This window comes from Pseudonaja textilis, chromosome 1 (genome assembly GCF_049901715.1).
Source record: "Pseudonaja textilis isolate UNSWEBS1 chromosome 1, rPseTex1.2, whole genome shotgun sequence".
Classification (NCBI taxonomy): domain Eukaryota; kingdom Metazoa; phylum Chordata; class Lepidosauria; order Squamata; family Elapidae; genus Pseudonaja; species Pseudonaja textilis.
The window spans coordinates 194723807-194741239 of record NC_141990.1 but is presented as its reverse complement, the minus strand read 5'-3'; the positions used below and the strand labels follow the sequence as shown (position 1 = coordinate 194741239).

Below are 17433 nucleotides of genomic sequence, written 5' to 3'. Positions count from 1 at the left end.
TATTCAAGCAGCTTCAGATAGTTTTAATAGCTTTCATAACTCCAGGCAGCTATAAAGCTGACATTCCAGAAATAATACATTTTGGTTTAACACCGGACCAGAAAGATGAGTTTTGTCCTTAAATATTTTATATAGTACATTTTCCATTCATAATTTCAAGGAAAAAAATCATTGTTGCTAATAATGTCAGGTTTCTTAAAATGTGTTTGAACATGGAATTAAAATAACTGAGAAAAAACTGGTTTGTAAAACAGTCTTTTATTGTATCCGTGCCACACATACTAGTGAAAAATAACACTCCTAAAAAAAAAGAATGCTACCTTTTCCACAACATTTTGTTTTAAATGAAACTTCAAGTACTCTTACATAGGTACAAAAAAAAGTCTGATCTATCTGCCTCCAACAGGCCACCACAACACACAGTAGATAAAACACAGTGGTTACAAATTTTTTTCATTTTTTTTTCTTTTTTGTTGTTTCTGTGGCAAGGCAAATGGAGGGAAATGTTTTTATGAAAAAATACTGTGTGCGTAAGAAATTGTCACATTTTTATTCCACATGGATACAAATGATTATACTCAAATTTGAGGCCCTGGTGGCTTGAAATTATATAACAAAATAGAAAAATGGAAAACTAATATCCCCTACACCCTGTTTTAAAGGCAGGCACTACAAAGATTAAGGAGACTCCACAGTGTTGGTAGAGGATACTTACTGTACAAGCCATATCGCTGTAATTACCTTAAAACTAAAATAAAATGCTACAGTCCTTTCTAAGGCATAAACAATGTCTGCAAACAATATGTACACATCATACATATTTAAAACAAGACTTAATATAAACAATAATGAACAGTATATACATATGTTTCATTTTTCTTCTTCACTGTTTTGAAATACAATTTAACTACACAAGTGATGCAGCAACATATATATAAATGTACTTGTAACTCTACAGTAAAGTTTAATTTTTCGTGCTTTTTACAGCACATCAGTGTAAACAGTTTTACTTGGCTTTGTTTTGTTTTGTTTTTTTTAATTTTAAAACATTCCTTGTTGTATTTTCAACATTTAAAGCAATTTTATTTTATTTTATTTTTTAATTCTTCCTTTTCACAGAAAACGAAGAGTCTGGATGCTATTTAATCATAAATAATTCATAAAATTAAATACATTTACTAAAAATAAACTACAAAGTAAAAAAAATGAAAAATAGATATTTATTGAAAGGGGAAATACAACTTTTTTCCCCAACTAGAGCTCTGGTGGTTGAATATTCAGTGCGTTTTGATATATTTTAAATTGCTATTGCACTATGACACCCCTTACATTTAAATTCTTTGGGTGTGCTTCCCTGTTCTACCTAAAATAGTTTGATAAAACACACAAACCAAGAACCATGTTTACTGAAGGAGTGAAATCTTAAGAATTAGCACTACTCCCCGTGATCCCTTAAGGAAAAATAAAACAGTCATTAGTTATGCATGTGCCTTGTACTTTAATGTAAATACACTTCACATTGCTGGTCTTATTTGTCCTCATTTAAGAAAAGAAAACATGTTGGACTGTGATCACTTCAGCTCACTTTGAAAATCTCTGTCCATTTTTTTTCAAAATGTTTTCTCATGTTGTGGCCAGCCCGACCAATGTCAGAATCATCTTCATTAAATGTTTCACAGTTGTCAAACACAAGCCTGACATCTATAGCAAAAGCTTCAAGATTAGGATACCTGAAACAAACAAACAAACAAAAACAGCATTCTTTTTATGTGAAGTTAAACAGAAAAATAAAAATAAAATGCCTGCTAATGAGAAATGCAGTGTTTTGTTTAAAATTGGACAATTCTGTAAATCAGCAGATTCTATTAAAACCAATCATAACACATTTTCTATATAAGCAATAAAGTCTAATTTTAATACACTACTACTATAATGGTAACATACTTTGTAAAATAATATCATCTTTGATTTGATTGATCCTATGCCATCAAGTCAATATCTATTCATAGCAAGTACGCAGGCAAGCCTTCTCAGGTTGATCTGTCCTGATCTTATACAGAATGATATTCATTTAAAAATGCCTCGGAGAATTTTATACAGGTCGTCAACTTACAATAGTTTATTTAGTGACCATTCAAAGTTACAATGGCAATGAAAAAAGTGACTTATGTCCATTTTTCACACTAACCACCTTTGTAGCATCTCCATGATGAAGTGATCAACATTCATATGCTTGGCAACTGGTTCATACTTACGACCGTTGCTGTGTCACAAGGTCATGTGATCACCTTTTTGCAACCTTTTGACAAGCAAAATTAATGGGGAAGCCAGTTTCCCTTAATGATCGTATTACAAACCTATACACTACAGTAATTTCACTTAACAACTGTGGCAAGAAATTTTGAGCTCATTGTGGTCATAAGCCGATACCTCTATACCTGCCTATACCTCTACCTGATCTCATGAATAGCACCAATAATAGTTAATAGATGTGGCACGATCAAACAAATGAAAAGCATAAGCTTACAACATTTCAAAATGATGAATGCGTTCCAAAAGTGGCTAGTGTAAATTTTAGCTGCACTCCACTTCATATTTATTGGAGTAAATTTCTCATGGAAAGACCTGACTTCCAAACAGACACTCCTAAGAAAGTTTAAGGGCTCTAGGGGGGAATACAATGGATACACAAATATCACGCACGCACACACCCCTTCATTAAATCATGTCTGATTCCCCGAACAAGTCCCTGCAGGTTTCCTGGCAAGGTTTTTCAGAAGCGGTTTGCCCTTGCCTGCTCCTTCCTAGGGCTGAGAGTGAGTGACAGAACCAAGGTCATCCGACACGCTTCGTGCCCAAGGCGGGACTAGTCTGATACCTTCACTACTGTACCAAACTGACTCTCAAAACAGTGCATAATTTTAAATAAATTAAAACTTGATTTATTTTAAAAGGAACTAAGAGAATACTCATAAAATCCACATGTACATACTGTCTCTGTCAGAGTATGCTTGTAAAGGCACTAATCTGTGCCGTGACACTGCCCAGCATGAGCTTCCTTCCAGTTCCATTTCTGAAATTTCAAGTAAGTTTCAGATTGCTTTCTTTCCCTGTGCCAATATTTTTTATTTACTTATTTGTATCCCGTCTTTATTGTTTTTACAAATAACTCAAGGTGCTGGCTAACACATATACTTTCCTCCTCCTATTTTCCCCGCCACAGCCTTGTGAGGTGAGTTGGGCTGAGAAAGTGACTGGCTCAAAGTCACCCAGCTGGCTTTCATGGCTAAGGCGGAACTATTCTGCTTTCAAACCTGATGCTTTAACCACTAGTTCAAACATGGTCTCATATACTTCTCTCTTTTTAGATCCAATCACAGTGGTACTGCGAGATGAGTGGCATATTAATTTCGATAAACAAACCAACCAGCAAACTTCTGTTTAAAAGCATCTCATTTCTGGTATTAGAATTTGAAGCCAGAATTAGTCTGGTCTTTTTAAGAGTCTTTAATCCACCACCAGCAGGCTCCACCTACTGGTAGTTTCCATGAAACCAAAACCATGCCGCATAAAATGTCATCCACATTTGTTCTTTGTTCAACATCATTATCAAAAAAAGAAAAAGTGGGAGAATTATTTTTGTCCTTTGTGTGTGTGTGTGTACACACACTTCCTCACCCCTTGCCAATCTGCAATTGTGCTCAAATTCAGTATTTAATTTCAACCTGAAACGAAGGTGTTATTGCTATTTCTAATCAATCTTCCTGCCCCACCCTGCCTCTTCAATGAAGTTTAAAAGGTTTTTTAGAATGCTTCTAATGTCCTGGTATTAGTGTATCGTTGCTTATTATTGATCTTCACATCCTCCTCCCCCAAGACTTTCGAGAAGGACTACCCGAACTGCAGGCTTCGCACTACAACCACATTCAGAAGAAGGGCCTCTGGATGAAAATCTGTTGCCCTGACACCGTAATTGTAGCTCTGCAAAAAGAGAAGTGTTCTGAATCAAGATGTATGACTATAATATCATGGAACTGCTGCAGCCAGGTGTGCTTGCTTCTGTATTTCCATTTTTGCAATTTTTGTTTCATACCGCCACTCACGATTTTGATTTGCAAACTGACAAATGTAGATTGATACAAGTTCAGATATAAAGGATGTAAAACGGCCAATGGCAAAAAAACCCCAAACCTCACACTCAGCTATTTCTTAAGTCGAAGGTGAACCCAGACAGATGCTCATTGAAAGTTTGAGCTCACAATACTACTAAATGTGTTCTGTATCATTTTAGAACCATGAATATATCAGCATAAATCAGAAGAGGCTGAAAGGAGAATGCAAAGATATTCTGATTGTATTTAAATGTGAATGGTAAAAGCAGGAAATTCATCATATGATGATTTATAATAATTGTTGCTAGGTAAAGTAATTGATTGGTTTTGAATGGCTATATTGCTATAACATTAAACATTATAAAGCATAAGTGGAAGGATATTTGTTATGTTCTTGACTTTCCAGTGGCATTTAGCTGACTGCTGCATACCTGACTATGTGGGCTTTGATCTAATCCAGCAAAACTTTTCTTTTTTTTAAAAAAAAATGCAGATATATGCATTATGTGATATAGGCATATATTTGTTGCTTCTTTTCCTCCTGCTGCTGATCCTCCATTAAGCCCAAGCACTATCCCATGTCCTCCCAAAGCATACTAATATCACACATAATATAACAGTATAACGCATTCTGTACTTCATCTATTAGGGTCTTCAAACTTGGCAAGTTTAAGACTTGAAGACTTCAACTCCCAGAATTCCTGAGCTGACATCACTGGAGGAGGAATTCTGGGAGTTGAAGTCCACGAGTCTTAAAGTATGTCAAGTATGAAGACCCCTGCATTAGACCATTTTTCCTGACTCTGTGTAAATGTTCTTTGATGGTGGTCCTAGGATCTAATACATAATTAGACAACCTGGAGTCCATGTATGCCTTTTGAAGTGATTAATAGTGAATTTCCCTTTGAAATTCAGCTAATGAATTGATTTTCCCACCTTAAAACAGAGTTTGACACTTGGTCTCAGATATATTTTGCAGCAGCTATTTCAGAACAGGAAAGAATAAATATCCTCCCTCCCTCTGTGTGTGTGTGTGTGTGTGTGTGTGTGTGTGTGTGTGAGAGAGAGAGAGAGAGAGAGAGAGAGAGGGAGGGAGGGAAGGAGGAAGGGAGGGAGGGAGAGAGAGAGAGAGATATGCCTGCAGAAGCTAAAAACAGGATGTAGTTCCTTACTAGATTATAGTCTGATACACAAAGCTCAAGGAAACAACAAAAGCTTCAATTGCCAGAGTAACCACTAGTACTGCATACTTACTCACCTTGCCAGCCCTAACTGTTCATCATTATGGTATTTTAGCACCTAAAATATTGGACATCAGACACTACCTGGGTTTTAATTAATCAAAGTGGATTTAAAGTTTCACTTTTTTCTTTTTTGAAGTTCCTCTGATTTTTACTTACTGTCCACTATTCAGCTTCTCTCGAATTGTAGAAAAATCCATAGGTTTTTTAATAACTTTCCTATAACCAGGAACATGTTTCAAATTTACAGGAAGTAGGAAAGGCCAGGCATCTTCATGAGTTTCCAATTCAGACAGGAGCACACTAACAATATTTAGAAAGAAAGTCACAAGTCAGTTCTCAACTGTTTTGCATCTCATGTTACAATGAGTACCAATAAAAAAAGTCAAATGGCACATTAAAAAGTAACACATTTATTAAGGGATTAGCTACACTTCAATTCATCTGATGCAGAGAGGAATCTTTAAAAAATATTTGGGACAGAGAAGAATGGTAAAAAGCAAAATCAGAAGAAAATGATACTATAGCAGCTGTATAGATATGAGACCAAAATAGCCACATGAATAAGAGGCACTGAATTCTGCCTAACTTTCTGCAGTTTAAATAAAACCTGTTTCTCCCAGTCAAGTTTTGACAACAGAAGGGAGATTAGGTGACTTCTAGTGAAAAGATGGCCAATTGATGACACACTCAGGGAAGGATCCCTGAAGGGGTTTTCCCTGGACTATAATTTTTCAGCTTACCAACAGGAAGAACTGGCTCTCCTTTGGTTTATATGACTCTCCTGCGTTAGGGAAACTTCTTGAATTATCCCATAAGATCCTCTGATACAGCAAAGGTCTGCAAGTAGCTTCAGGAGCTGTGCTTCAAAGCAGCCTCCATGCCAAAAGCTTGAGGGTGGGGCCAGGGCTGCAATCAGTTCCTTGTTGAAAAAGCAACCATTTTGTAATAGCCACAGCCTATTATTCCCTTTTGAAGCTCTGTGCCATTTGGGGGATTTCTTCATTATTAAGCAACAAGGAAGAAGGCTGCTGAAGGCAAGTTAAATAAGGAACTGTGGAATATTTAAAAACAAAAAAACTGACGGAGAAATATAAAGGCAGAAAGTTGTGGTTCTAGTTTATTATTTTTAATAATTTGCAGCTTGGTCTGCTTTCCTGTGGGTGGTTAAAACTTTCCAATTTTTATGATTCCTGATTGGCCAGCAACTCTTAAGTGATTTACACCAAAGCTACTCTTTGACTAAAGAGGAAGTTAAGATAAAGGAGCAAATTATTAGAGATGTATTTGAAAAATCTTCAAAAAATCCATCAGTTCATAGATCAGCGATGCTCCAAGGATGTTAAAAAAAACTTTTTAAACTACTTCAGAGATGCAAATATGTGTATAAAGTTACTAAACCACTGAGGCAATTTCACAAGCTGATAATGCAGAGGAGTCGGTTCAGGGGTGGGATATGACAGGGTTAACTACTGGTTTGGGATTTACGAGCTTCCCTGCCGCCGCATGCCTGTAAATCGTCATCAGCACGCTGCATGCCGAAAAGCAGCCTTTGAAACAGCCCTCATTTCTTGTTTTTTTAACTGCAGCTGTGCCTCGTTCGGCAGCTGAAGTTGAAAAATCAGGAAATAAAGATCAGGTAAGAGCCTGGGTGGGCATGTGGGCAAAAACATCAGCAGACATTGAACCGGTTCTACGTCTGCTGCTCTTCAGAGCTACCGGTTCTACAGAGGTGGACAGAACCGGTAGAAACCCACCCCTGAGTCAGTTGCAATTTTGGAAAATAACTCCAATTTTTATTATGATGGTTTAAATATAAACCTCCCAACAAAATTGAAAGAAGAGCTCCAAGAAAATCTGCAACTTTTAAAAGGACAAGTTTAAGGACAGTTTTCTCATGAACATTAGCAAGTTTTGAGAAAACCTTGAGAAATAGAGAAGCTAACTAGTTGCAAACATTCCAGAAAAGAAAATTTTATTCTTGAAGACAAGTTGGAAGGAGTGATTTAAATATAATGAGTCAATTGGAATTACAATGGATTTTTATCAGTCTGATATTTGTAATTGAAAGAAGGTCTTAATTTAAAGTTTGAAAATGTATTTTTCTTTTATATATAATGCTTATGTAATTCTTAAAGTTTGTAAAGTATTATTGAAAGTGTACTTAAAAGTATCTATGTTAAGAGAAGTATGTATGTTAAGAAAGTATCTATGTTAAGTAAAAGATGTATTAGCTTAAATAAAAGTTCAAAGTTTTAAAAAGGATGTATACAAGAAGAAAAAAATATTCTATGAGAGTAACTTGGAAGAAGTGATCTAAATTTTATGAGTTAATTGGAGTTAGTTGGAATTTTATTGGTCTGAACTAAACTTTAAATAGGAAGAGGAAGTTAAAAAAGATGTGTTAGAATGTTTTGATTTTAGAAATGTTTTTAAATAAAAGTTTAGTTTTTAAAATGGATAAAAAAAAAAGTATTTTTCCCTTTAAGGTTAAAGAATCTGAAAGCATACAGTGATTGTTGTTAATGTAAATGGTAACAGTTTATAAAGATTATTAAGTGCAAATAGAAATGCATATTATTTCCACAGAAAGGAAGATAAAGCAGAAATGGTTAAATTGATTGTTCAAAGAGGAGAATATATTTAATTATGTTTTTATTTGGGTATCACTTCTGAATTTTGTGCTTGTGATTAAAAAAATGTAACTTCAATTTTGGTTTTGCCAATTAGATTTGTTGTCATAGAAATGAGTAGTTATATACTAACGTGTAAAAGTAAAAAATTGAGGGTCTGTTTACCTTGTGCTAAAAAGAGTCAGAAGTCAATGCTTTTTTCTTTCTTCCCTTGTGCCTCAAATTTTCTTTCCCCCTCTCTTTGTCCTTCCCTCAATTTCCTATTTTTATTTGGATTTTATATATTGATAAAACAATAGAAGTAATGAGATAAAAACAGAAAGGAGATTATGTGAAGAAGCAAGGCAGGAATGAGGCTATGGGAAAGTAGAAGTTGAATTTTCATTTATCTGTTTTGCTCTTAGGTTGGGGCCTTTCAGATCTTTCTTTCCATGAGATTATAGGGCAGGCTCAATTATAAACAGCTCCTGTCACATTTGAGAACCTCAGTTTGTTTGCAGTTAAAATCTAATATTAATACACTCAAGCAATACCTGCATAAAGCCAAGTCCTTGGATTCATCACGTTTCATTTTCTTCACAGGGGAGACATTTTCCTGTTTTGATGGACTAACAGAAATGCTGTCTTCAATTTTTCTCTTTTTGGACTCCGTTTTCCCCCTTTTAACAGAGCTGCTTACAGATGCTGAGTCCTCATCTTCCATTTCTACCGCTGGAGGGAATTTCTTGCTTTTCTTGTGTTCATTACTTTTTTTCCCTTTCATCTGATTTTTTTTAACTTTTAAAGTTTGACCACTTGCCTGTATCCGAAGAAAAGAAACCAATAAGTGCAGAGCAAACATATATTTATTTCTGTTAGCAAACCTAGTCCATACATTTCACCGTGGCTTTGTCAATATTGCTTTCATCTGAAGAGTTAGCCACAAACTAAGTGCAGAGTTAATTGTGCAGAACCTTCCTAAAAGTGTCTTTAAAAAGTTATGAACCAGATGCTTTCAGGACAGCAGTTTTCTTCAAGGACAAAGCTTGTATGCTGTGAGAACATGGCACATGATATAACCATGTGGATGAAAGGACAGCACTGAAGATGAATTTGTAACGAGTATTTCACAATATCAATACTTCCAATTCAAAATTTCTAGAGACATGAAGTGCTGACCGTAGGTCTTACTAAATTGAAGTCGGGGTAATAAGAGGTTTCATGAAGGCCACTCATCTCACTACCAGTCCTGTACACACAATAATCTTCTTGGTAATTTGGAAATCGATACTGTATAATTGGAACCAGCTGCAATGGAATGTCATTTTGCTACTAAACTCTTGTGCAACATCAGGGCAATGATCTTCTTTTCTATGCTTGTGATTGTACTTTCCACTTATACACTATATAGGAAGAAAGGTTCAAACGTGATGTTTTTGGATGCCATAATCAATAACTTGAGTTTTTGGAAATTACTGAAATGGGCTTTCTTAAATTCAGGCCAAATCTAGAGTTCTATAGATTTTATCAGACTTCATTTTCTCCATTTTCAGAAACTAGAATTTAATCACTTTAACTACTCAGATTATTCTACATAGTTCAACCAGTTTGACACCAAGACTAGAAATTTCATTAAACAATGAAAGCATATATTTTAGGACCATGTTACAGTTTAGGTCAGTTTTAACTGCTTTTACTTAGGTATAGAAGAATAAACTCACTGGTTCAATACCTTCTTGATTGTAAAGGATAGGTGCTGCAAAGGAAATTGCCCTGAAAAGGGGGAGGTTAACAAACACTAAGTGGAGTCAAATTGCAATACGCCTAAAACCATCAACTCATACCATCATCAAAACTCTTCAAAATAATTTTATTTTTAAGCAAGTAGGGATAAATAACATTTCCTAGTAGAAAGCTGCTCCAAAGTCTAAGTGCAACCCCAGAAAGGTCATGCCTATATACACATAATCATAGATCTAACCACTACTCCTTTGCTTCACATATATGGGGAACTGAAGCAGATTCTCCAATGATGTGTCAGTTAGATGGATCAAAACTGGACAGAGAAGGCTTGAAACAAGCAAAATGTTAAAAAGTTATGATATTTATGTAGTTTCTTACCAGGCACATCTAAATTATATTAAAGTAACCAAAATATCTTTACAATCCCCAAGGCATGTCACAACTTTTGACCAACCCTAATGTTTGGAAATTGAAAGCTGAAAAATTTGACATGCGCTAAGCTGTATTGTGCTGCCACGTCATGTAGGACTATAAAGGCCAATACCAACCCTTTGATTTCTATTTGCAAGCTCATAGGAAACAAGTGAAGGAACCAAAGCACAGCTATAATATGCTCATGTCAGTACTCTGGTTGCTGCATTCTGGGCCAACTGAAACTTCTATACCATCTTCAAAGGGGACCCCTATGAACATTGCAGTAGACCAAGGGTCCCCCAAACTTGGCAACTTTAAGACTTGTATAGCATAGCTGGCTGGAGAATTCTGGGAATTGAAGTCCACAAGTCAATAGACCAAATGTGAGGTGAGCCAGACATAAGTTACTGTCCTCTTAGTGCAACTGTCACAACTGATGAAACTGGGCAGAATGTGCCTTGGCTGTGGCCTTCACCTTCCAATCTAGCAATAGCTGAATCCAGGAGAACCCAAAAGTTGCAGACCTGCTCCTTCCCAGACAACCACACCCTGTCGAGAATGTTCACTACCATACGTTATTCATCCCCCTCTTCTTCCAGTGCTTCAGACATCTCTTCTGCCACTTTCATCTTCTGGAGGTACTTCTGAGGCTAGCTAGCAGGGAGAGGCCCTTGGAAGCAATCACATAAAGTACACGGATCCTCTTGCCAGCAGGAATCAAGGATTCAACAGAGCTGCTATAAAATCACCAGGAAAGTCCTTAAATGCTTGTAGAAAGCCATCCAGATCCATGCAGTGCCTGGAGCAGGCCATCCTAGTTCTAGTCTTTCATTAATAACTTTCTAAATTTCCATGTATTAGACTGGTTTAATAAGTCAAGAGGTGAATTCTCTTGTACTTCAGAGACATCTATGGTGTCAATATATTAATCTATAAATTACAAACTACTATGTCTTGTAGCTTAGGCATAATAATTACATGGCAATCAGTTGCGGGGAAAATTATACAGATTTATCTCCAATTCATCTTACCTTTGCTATGCAGGCAGGACAAAACCAGTCACCATCTGGAATAGTACTTATCTTGGGCCGATGGCAGTATGTATGGCAGCCTTTATCACAGCCATCACAGAGAAGCAGTAGTTCCTCATTATCTCCTTTTCGACATATTTGGCAGTACTACAATAAAGAGAAATTATTTCAGATCCACAAGTTACCTTCTAGTGGAACACGATAATCTGCATGCTATGAAGACTCTAGCAACACTTTAAAATTATGTTCAATATCTGTTGTCATATGGACCATTTCACTTATGGCAGAAGTAGAGAAAGAAATACTTCGTCAGTCAGATAATTACTTCTACCTCCTTAATTTTATTAAATTTACAGATCTTATCTAAGCCAAAATTCCCAAGCAACTCAATTAGGGAGGAATTATGAAGATTTTATAATGTTCCTAAGGCATTTGAAAATTGATTCCCAGTTACTGTATATTTTGTATTTGCAATTGTGTCATATTTGTATTTCAATTTGTGATAATTTGGAGTTCAAATAAAAATACGATGCTCCACTAACACTACACAGAGAAAGTATTAAATCAGGAAAGGTATGTGGGTAATGTTGAGCTTATTGCTTGCTGGTTAAGGATATAAATTTGGAGTGGACAGTCCAAGCCCAAGAGCTAAATAGGGGGTCACAATTATCCTAAGACTTCATTTTTGAAGACTATTAAAGACAATCTATAATCTTCATTCCAAAATATATTTGCTTTGATGACATAAGCAATGCCGAAAGTTTGGAAGGAGATGCTTTATTCCGCAATTTTTAGTGGAGAAACACTATAAAATGACAGTATTTCCAATGTTAATGGAAAATCATTCCAGTGCAAATTGGATTAATAAAATGCGTTGGAAACATATGTATCACAATTACTAGTGAAAAATAAGTTTGAAAGTTTGTAGCAAGTTGGAGAAAGAGTTATTTCAAGAGTGACACATTCACTGTTTGTTAGTACTTTTTCCCATCGATTACTACAGCATAAAAAGCTTTTATTTTCAGAAATCTGATGCCCAGGATTCATGCAAAATCTCTTACATGCATTTGCATGCCATTTATGAATATGCAATTAATATAGCAGTGCCTGCTAATCTGTTACTTCTATGGGAGACGGGACATTTCAGCTTGTATGCTGTACAGCGATCCAATCTACACATAACCGTTGTGTTGGGTGGGCATGCAAAGAAGCCATGCACTTCTTTAAAGCATGTGCTTTGCATCTCATCTTTCTGAAGAAGCCTTTAATTGCAGTCTTTGACCCAGAACCCCCATGATGGCAACGCAGAAGGTGCCACTTTATTAATTGCATCGAGACCCCTCCCAGGGAGAGGGAAAGAAACTCCATAAAATTCAAAATACACCAGCAGAAAGGCTCTTTGGGAAGTTCAGAATATTGAATTTGGCTATAGGAGGGCCCTTTATTTTTATTTTTCAAAAAAAATTATCTGATCCGCGTAAAAGTGCCAGTTAATTGTCATTTTGGGATGCAGCGACAATGCTATCAACTTAAGTATCTGCAAAGGAGGAAAATAGGATATGTAAAAATCAGTTCATAACACTTACAACTTTCATAATAGATTTTTCCCATGCTATTGTTTTCTGTAACTGCTGAATGCACAGAGCTACCTGTGCAGCACTGCGAGCTTCTGACAATGCCCTTCTCCATACCCTTAGCCCCGGAGCAATATCCTCTTCCATTCTGCATTGAAATATAGAGAAATTAAGCAGGTCACATCCATTTTCATCAGTTTCTGAACGTGGAACAATCATCGTCACATTGAAAGCCAAGCAATGACAAAAACATACACAGCCAATAAAGGTAATAAGGCTTAAGCAACTAAATTTGATGTAGTGCACAGACTGTGGCTACGTGCCTCAAAGCTCAATCACAACCATAAGATAACTTTGCAGGATTAACATACGTAACAGAAAAATAAATAAATAAATTAAATAAATAAATAAAATAAATAAATCTTTGCACAGCACCATGCATAAAAAACGCAGTCCATATGGATCAGAGACATACAAGAAGATACATAGATAAACACACAATAGGAAAAAATAGGCTCCAATTAGCAAAGAAGCACAATAATTTTTCAAGTTAATCTCAATAACCTACCCGTCACCATCACCACTAACGGATGGTGCAGGAGCAGGGACAGTAACTGTGCCCACATTATCCAGTTTGATCTGAATGGTGGTACTTAAGGGGCTCTTCAGATACCTTCGCTCTATGTTCCGCTCCAAGTCAGCAAGTCTGGTTACAGCTATATCTAGAGGGTTGTCACTCTTCCGTTCTAGAGTACTGCTACTGCTTTCTTCTCCACCAATACAATCACCATCACGCTTCTTGTGCAATGGAGTGATTGATTTATGCTCATAATATACCAAGTCTTCCCTTTCCGATTCTGGTTCGGGACACATCCAACCCTACATTTTAAATACAAAATTGGGCACATGTGTGTTTGGCCATTTCAGTTAACCATTTCAGTTTTGGACATTTGTTTGCCTCCCTAAACTGCGCACCTCTTTCCGGAAGTTCTCAAAAAGTCAAAAAGCTGATTCTTTCTTTCCCGTATTCATTTTTAAATCAGAGTTTTATGTTACATTTTTGGGAGAAAAAATAATCTGCAATCCAACAAGTTCCTAAGTAATAAATTGATTTTTAACTCATACCCAAGAGCCAGAGCTATTGTGGGAAATATATAACTGGCACAAATCCCAGTTTCAGATTTTTAGTTTGTCTTTTTTTTTAAAACCCTGTAATCATTTCTGTTGACTCACAGTAACAAGGTTAATTCACATTAATTATATGTGTTACGTAACACCTTCATATTGCACATTTGGTTAATTCCACAAGAAAAAAAATGCAAATATTTACATATATTTATTTCCCCTCCAAATTTTAAAAGATGCCAGAAGTCACATGTTGGTCATCATGACTAATGGTGAATGAAGATGGAATCCGAGAGCTACTCGCCTTCGTGCTCTTCATCAGCAGAACTTACTATTCTGTTTGCATGGAAAATCAAAGGCTCTTTCCCACTTGCATGATAATGTGTTTCCTCCCCCCACTCCCATCCTCAAGAGGGGAGGAAAGGAGAAAATTGTTGTCTCCACGGTGATCTTTTTGGTGCACTTTGAAAACAAGGTCAGCAAATCTGCTGCCTGCATTTGATGGTGGGGGCAGTGATTGCTATGCAGCTGCTACCCTACTTTTGGAAAAATGAGATGCAAAAAGACCACTTTTTTTCTCCATCTCCTGAAGCAGGATACCTGCTTTTACGTCTGTGCTTGCTGAGGAACACAGCTATCTCTTTGCTACCCAGCAAACACAGAGGTTAGAGCAAGGTCACCAAGACAGGGCAGCAGCAGGGATTACTGATAGGAATATTGATCCAGGAGATAGTTATTTTTGCTAGAATCAAAAGAAAAGGAAAAATTTGGCTGCTGGGTGAATCTCTGTTGTCTTTGGCAGACAGAGAAGGATCCAGGGACGCCCAAAGTCCCACAGGCAGATAGGAGGGGCAGTCCCATGGTGGGCTGCTGACCTCTCTCAAACTATTCCTCCACCATGTGAATCAGAATGTTCAGACAGGAGAGACCTTGCATTTGCTGCAAGCTATGTCCTCAGTAGCAGCAGCCATTTTGGAGCTATGTGGATGACATACAAGGTAGAAAATAAACTGCTCAAAGTTGCACTCCTTGTATAGCATTTTCCCCCCATACACACTGGGGAGAGATACTGTTTGCGATATACTAGTCTATCTTTCAATAAAAATGACACTAAAATCTAAAAGACAGAAAACAGATGCTATTGGTCTCCATCACGCCAAAACCTGACAGAAAAAAAGCCTAAATCTACACTCAAGTGTTTTCCCGAACCATGCCAATTTGAAATATGATCCCAGAGATGCTGTATTTTGAATTTAATAACATTGCATTAAATTCTACTACATGATTCTGAGGACTTGCAGATTTATGATGGTCATGTTCCCTCCATAATATTTATTTACTGACTTATTTTTATCCCACCTTTATTATTTTTTTATAAATAACTCAATATTAACGTACCTAATGTTTCTCCCTCCTCCTATTTTCTCCACAACAACAACCCTATGAGGTACATTGGGCTGAGAGATCATTTCATGCCTAAAGTGGCACTAGAACGTCAAGGTGTCTAGTTTGGTGTCTAGTTTGGTGAAAATAGTTATATTTTTTAAATCCCATTTCCTAGTTTTTCTTTGAAGATTTAACCAACCATAAAAAGAAAGCCCACTCCATAAGAAAAGATGAAATAACTTCATTCCAGGTAATGTTAATACATTCTTCAAAATCTTTTGATTTCTTTTATTACTGAGAATAATCCTTAACTCTAGAAAATCTATTCTTCATAAGTTTGAATTAGCACTTTAGCCAATAATTACTAAATACAGATTTTACTGAAACACATTTTACCTTGATCTGTAAACTAGCTGATGCCACTCTTCTCTCTAAATCCTCTACCTGCTGAAGAATAGCAATATCCGTATCCATGGCTTGCTCTTCTATGGACCAATTTTCTACAATATCTCGTGTTACTTGGTTTTCATCATTTTCATTTATTTCAATAATTGCAGCTGTATTTAGAAATTAGATTAAGCTATTTTAGTATAACTTTCAGATCAATTATTTTGAAGTAACAATGAGCTCAATGGCAATAATCATTTTATCAATATAAGAGGTCACAATTAATCCAACAAGTATATGTCTATTGAATTACTTGTACAGACATATACTTGTATACCTAATTTATAGCTGTATAATGTATTTCGCTGTTCAGTTGAATTTAATAGGTTAGAATGCTTTGGAATCTTTAGCTCAGTAAAATGATGAGAGAACGGACATAAGAAAGTTTTATAAAATTATGCATAGCACTGAGGAACTCAATCAAGACAAGTTTTTCCACTTTTTCAAAACACTATAGCCAAGGAGTCATGGAAGAATGATTGGAAGGAGATTAGAACAAACGAAAGGAAGTATTTCCTCACAACAGCATAATTTAACATGTGGAATTCATTACCACTTAACATAATGATAAGTCACTAACTTGGACAGCTTTAAAAGGGGACTGGAAAAATTGAGACCAGCCAACAGCTGTTAGTCTTGGAGACCCATTGTTATTCTCTGGGTTGAGGTAGGATGCCTCCAAATACCAGCTGCAGGAGAATAAGGCAGGAAAGAGAAATATCCCCTGCTTGCCAACACACCAAGTTAGCCATTGTGAGAAACAAAATGCTGGGTTAAGATGGGCCTTGGCTTGATCCAGCATAGTTATATTCTAATGTTTTTTTATTAAATAAAAAATGTCCATTAGCCATTTTATAATTAATAGGTCACCTAGACTTCATGTTATTTCTGTGCCACCTGAGCTATCAGAAGCCAATCTTAAAACATCTAGTTCTTACTATACCACTGCATTTTTTTTTCATTTCAATTACATACCATCTTTATTCTTGAGGCAAGCTAGAGTAATATAATCCATATGTTTTTGAATTTGCTTCTGTAAGGCCTTTTCTCTAATTCCCCTGAGATGCAACACTTTAACCAAAGCTTTTAGGTCGTCTGGGTCAATAATTCTCCACCAGCCAAACTGCATTTCTGAATCAAAATATGGAGACAAAGAAAGATTTAAAATATACAAATGTTCTATATGGGAAATAGGCACCCCAAAACCTGAATTCTCTAACATTAAAAGACACAGATATATGACATCAGGGAGAATTACAACCTAGCTGAGATACTTGATGTTATTGCCATTGTTGCTGTTGCTGCAGAAAATATCTTTTCTAAAAAAACTGAACGGTGGTCTGCCACAAACAAACACTGGGTCATTTTAAAAAGTCCTAGTCTCTAACTAGAAGAACAGAACTAGGATTCTGTAAGAATTAGTTAGAAACACCTATAAAAAGAATAAAAGGATACTGACCTTCTGGGATAGGCTTTGGACTAGGATAATCAGCTGGTTTGGCTACTTCCACGAGAACTGAAGAAGGTACCAAAGTTTGTTTCTCAACCTGTGGCACTGGTGATTCGCTTTTACTTCTTGGAACACTGGGTGTTAAGAAAGAGCTACCATTGCCCTCTGACACTCCTAGGCCGGATCCCATACTAGGCAACGGAGATGAAAATGGATGATTTGAACTCATAACGCCAGTAGGCCATCCACAGAACTGAAGTCCCATTACAGGCAATCCTGTCTTCATCTGCTATACAAA

General features: G+C 36.3%; 1 protein-coding gene across 35 annotated transcripts in view; it reads right to left on the bottom strand.

The window, feature by feature from the left end:
* Nucleotides 1-242: 242 nt before the first annotated feature.
* BAZ2B (bromodomain adjacent to zinc finger domain 2B) overlaps nucleotides 243-17433 on the bottom strand; it is a 233378-nt gene continuing 216187 nt past the window's right edge. For 26 of the 35 annotated variants that reach the window (XM_087920145.1, XM_087920148.1, XM_087920136.1 and 23 more), the window contains 9 exons: nucleotides 17145-17424; nucleotides 16661-16816; nucleotides 15635-15795; nucleotides 13296-13606; nucleotides 12740-12875; nucleotides 11154-11300; nucleotides 8520-8785; nucleotides 5513-5656; nucleotides 243-1730 (listed from right to left, as the gene is read on the bottom strand). In XM_087920145.1, coding sequence (XP_087776271.1) covers nucleotides 1577-1730; nucleotides 5513-5656; nucleotides 8520-8785; nucleotides 11154-11300; nucleotides 12740-12875; nucleotides 13296-13606; nucleotides 15635-15795; nucleotides 16661-16816; nucleotides 17145-17424 — 1755 coding nt within the window. In that variant the 3' untranslated portion in view covers nucleotides 243-1576. The remainder of the gene's footprint in view (nucleotides 1731-5512; nucleotides 5657-8519; nucleotides 8786-11153; nucleotides 11301-12739; nucleotides 12876-13295; nucleotides 13607-15634; nucleotides 15796-16660; nucleotides 16817-17144; nucleotides 17425-17433) is intronic. The other 9 variants (XM_087920120.1, XM_087920122.1, XM_087920132.1 and 6 more) reach the window with 4 other exon arrangements.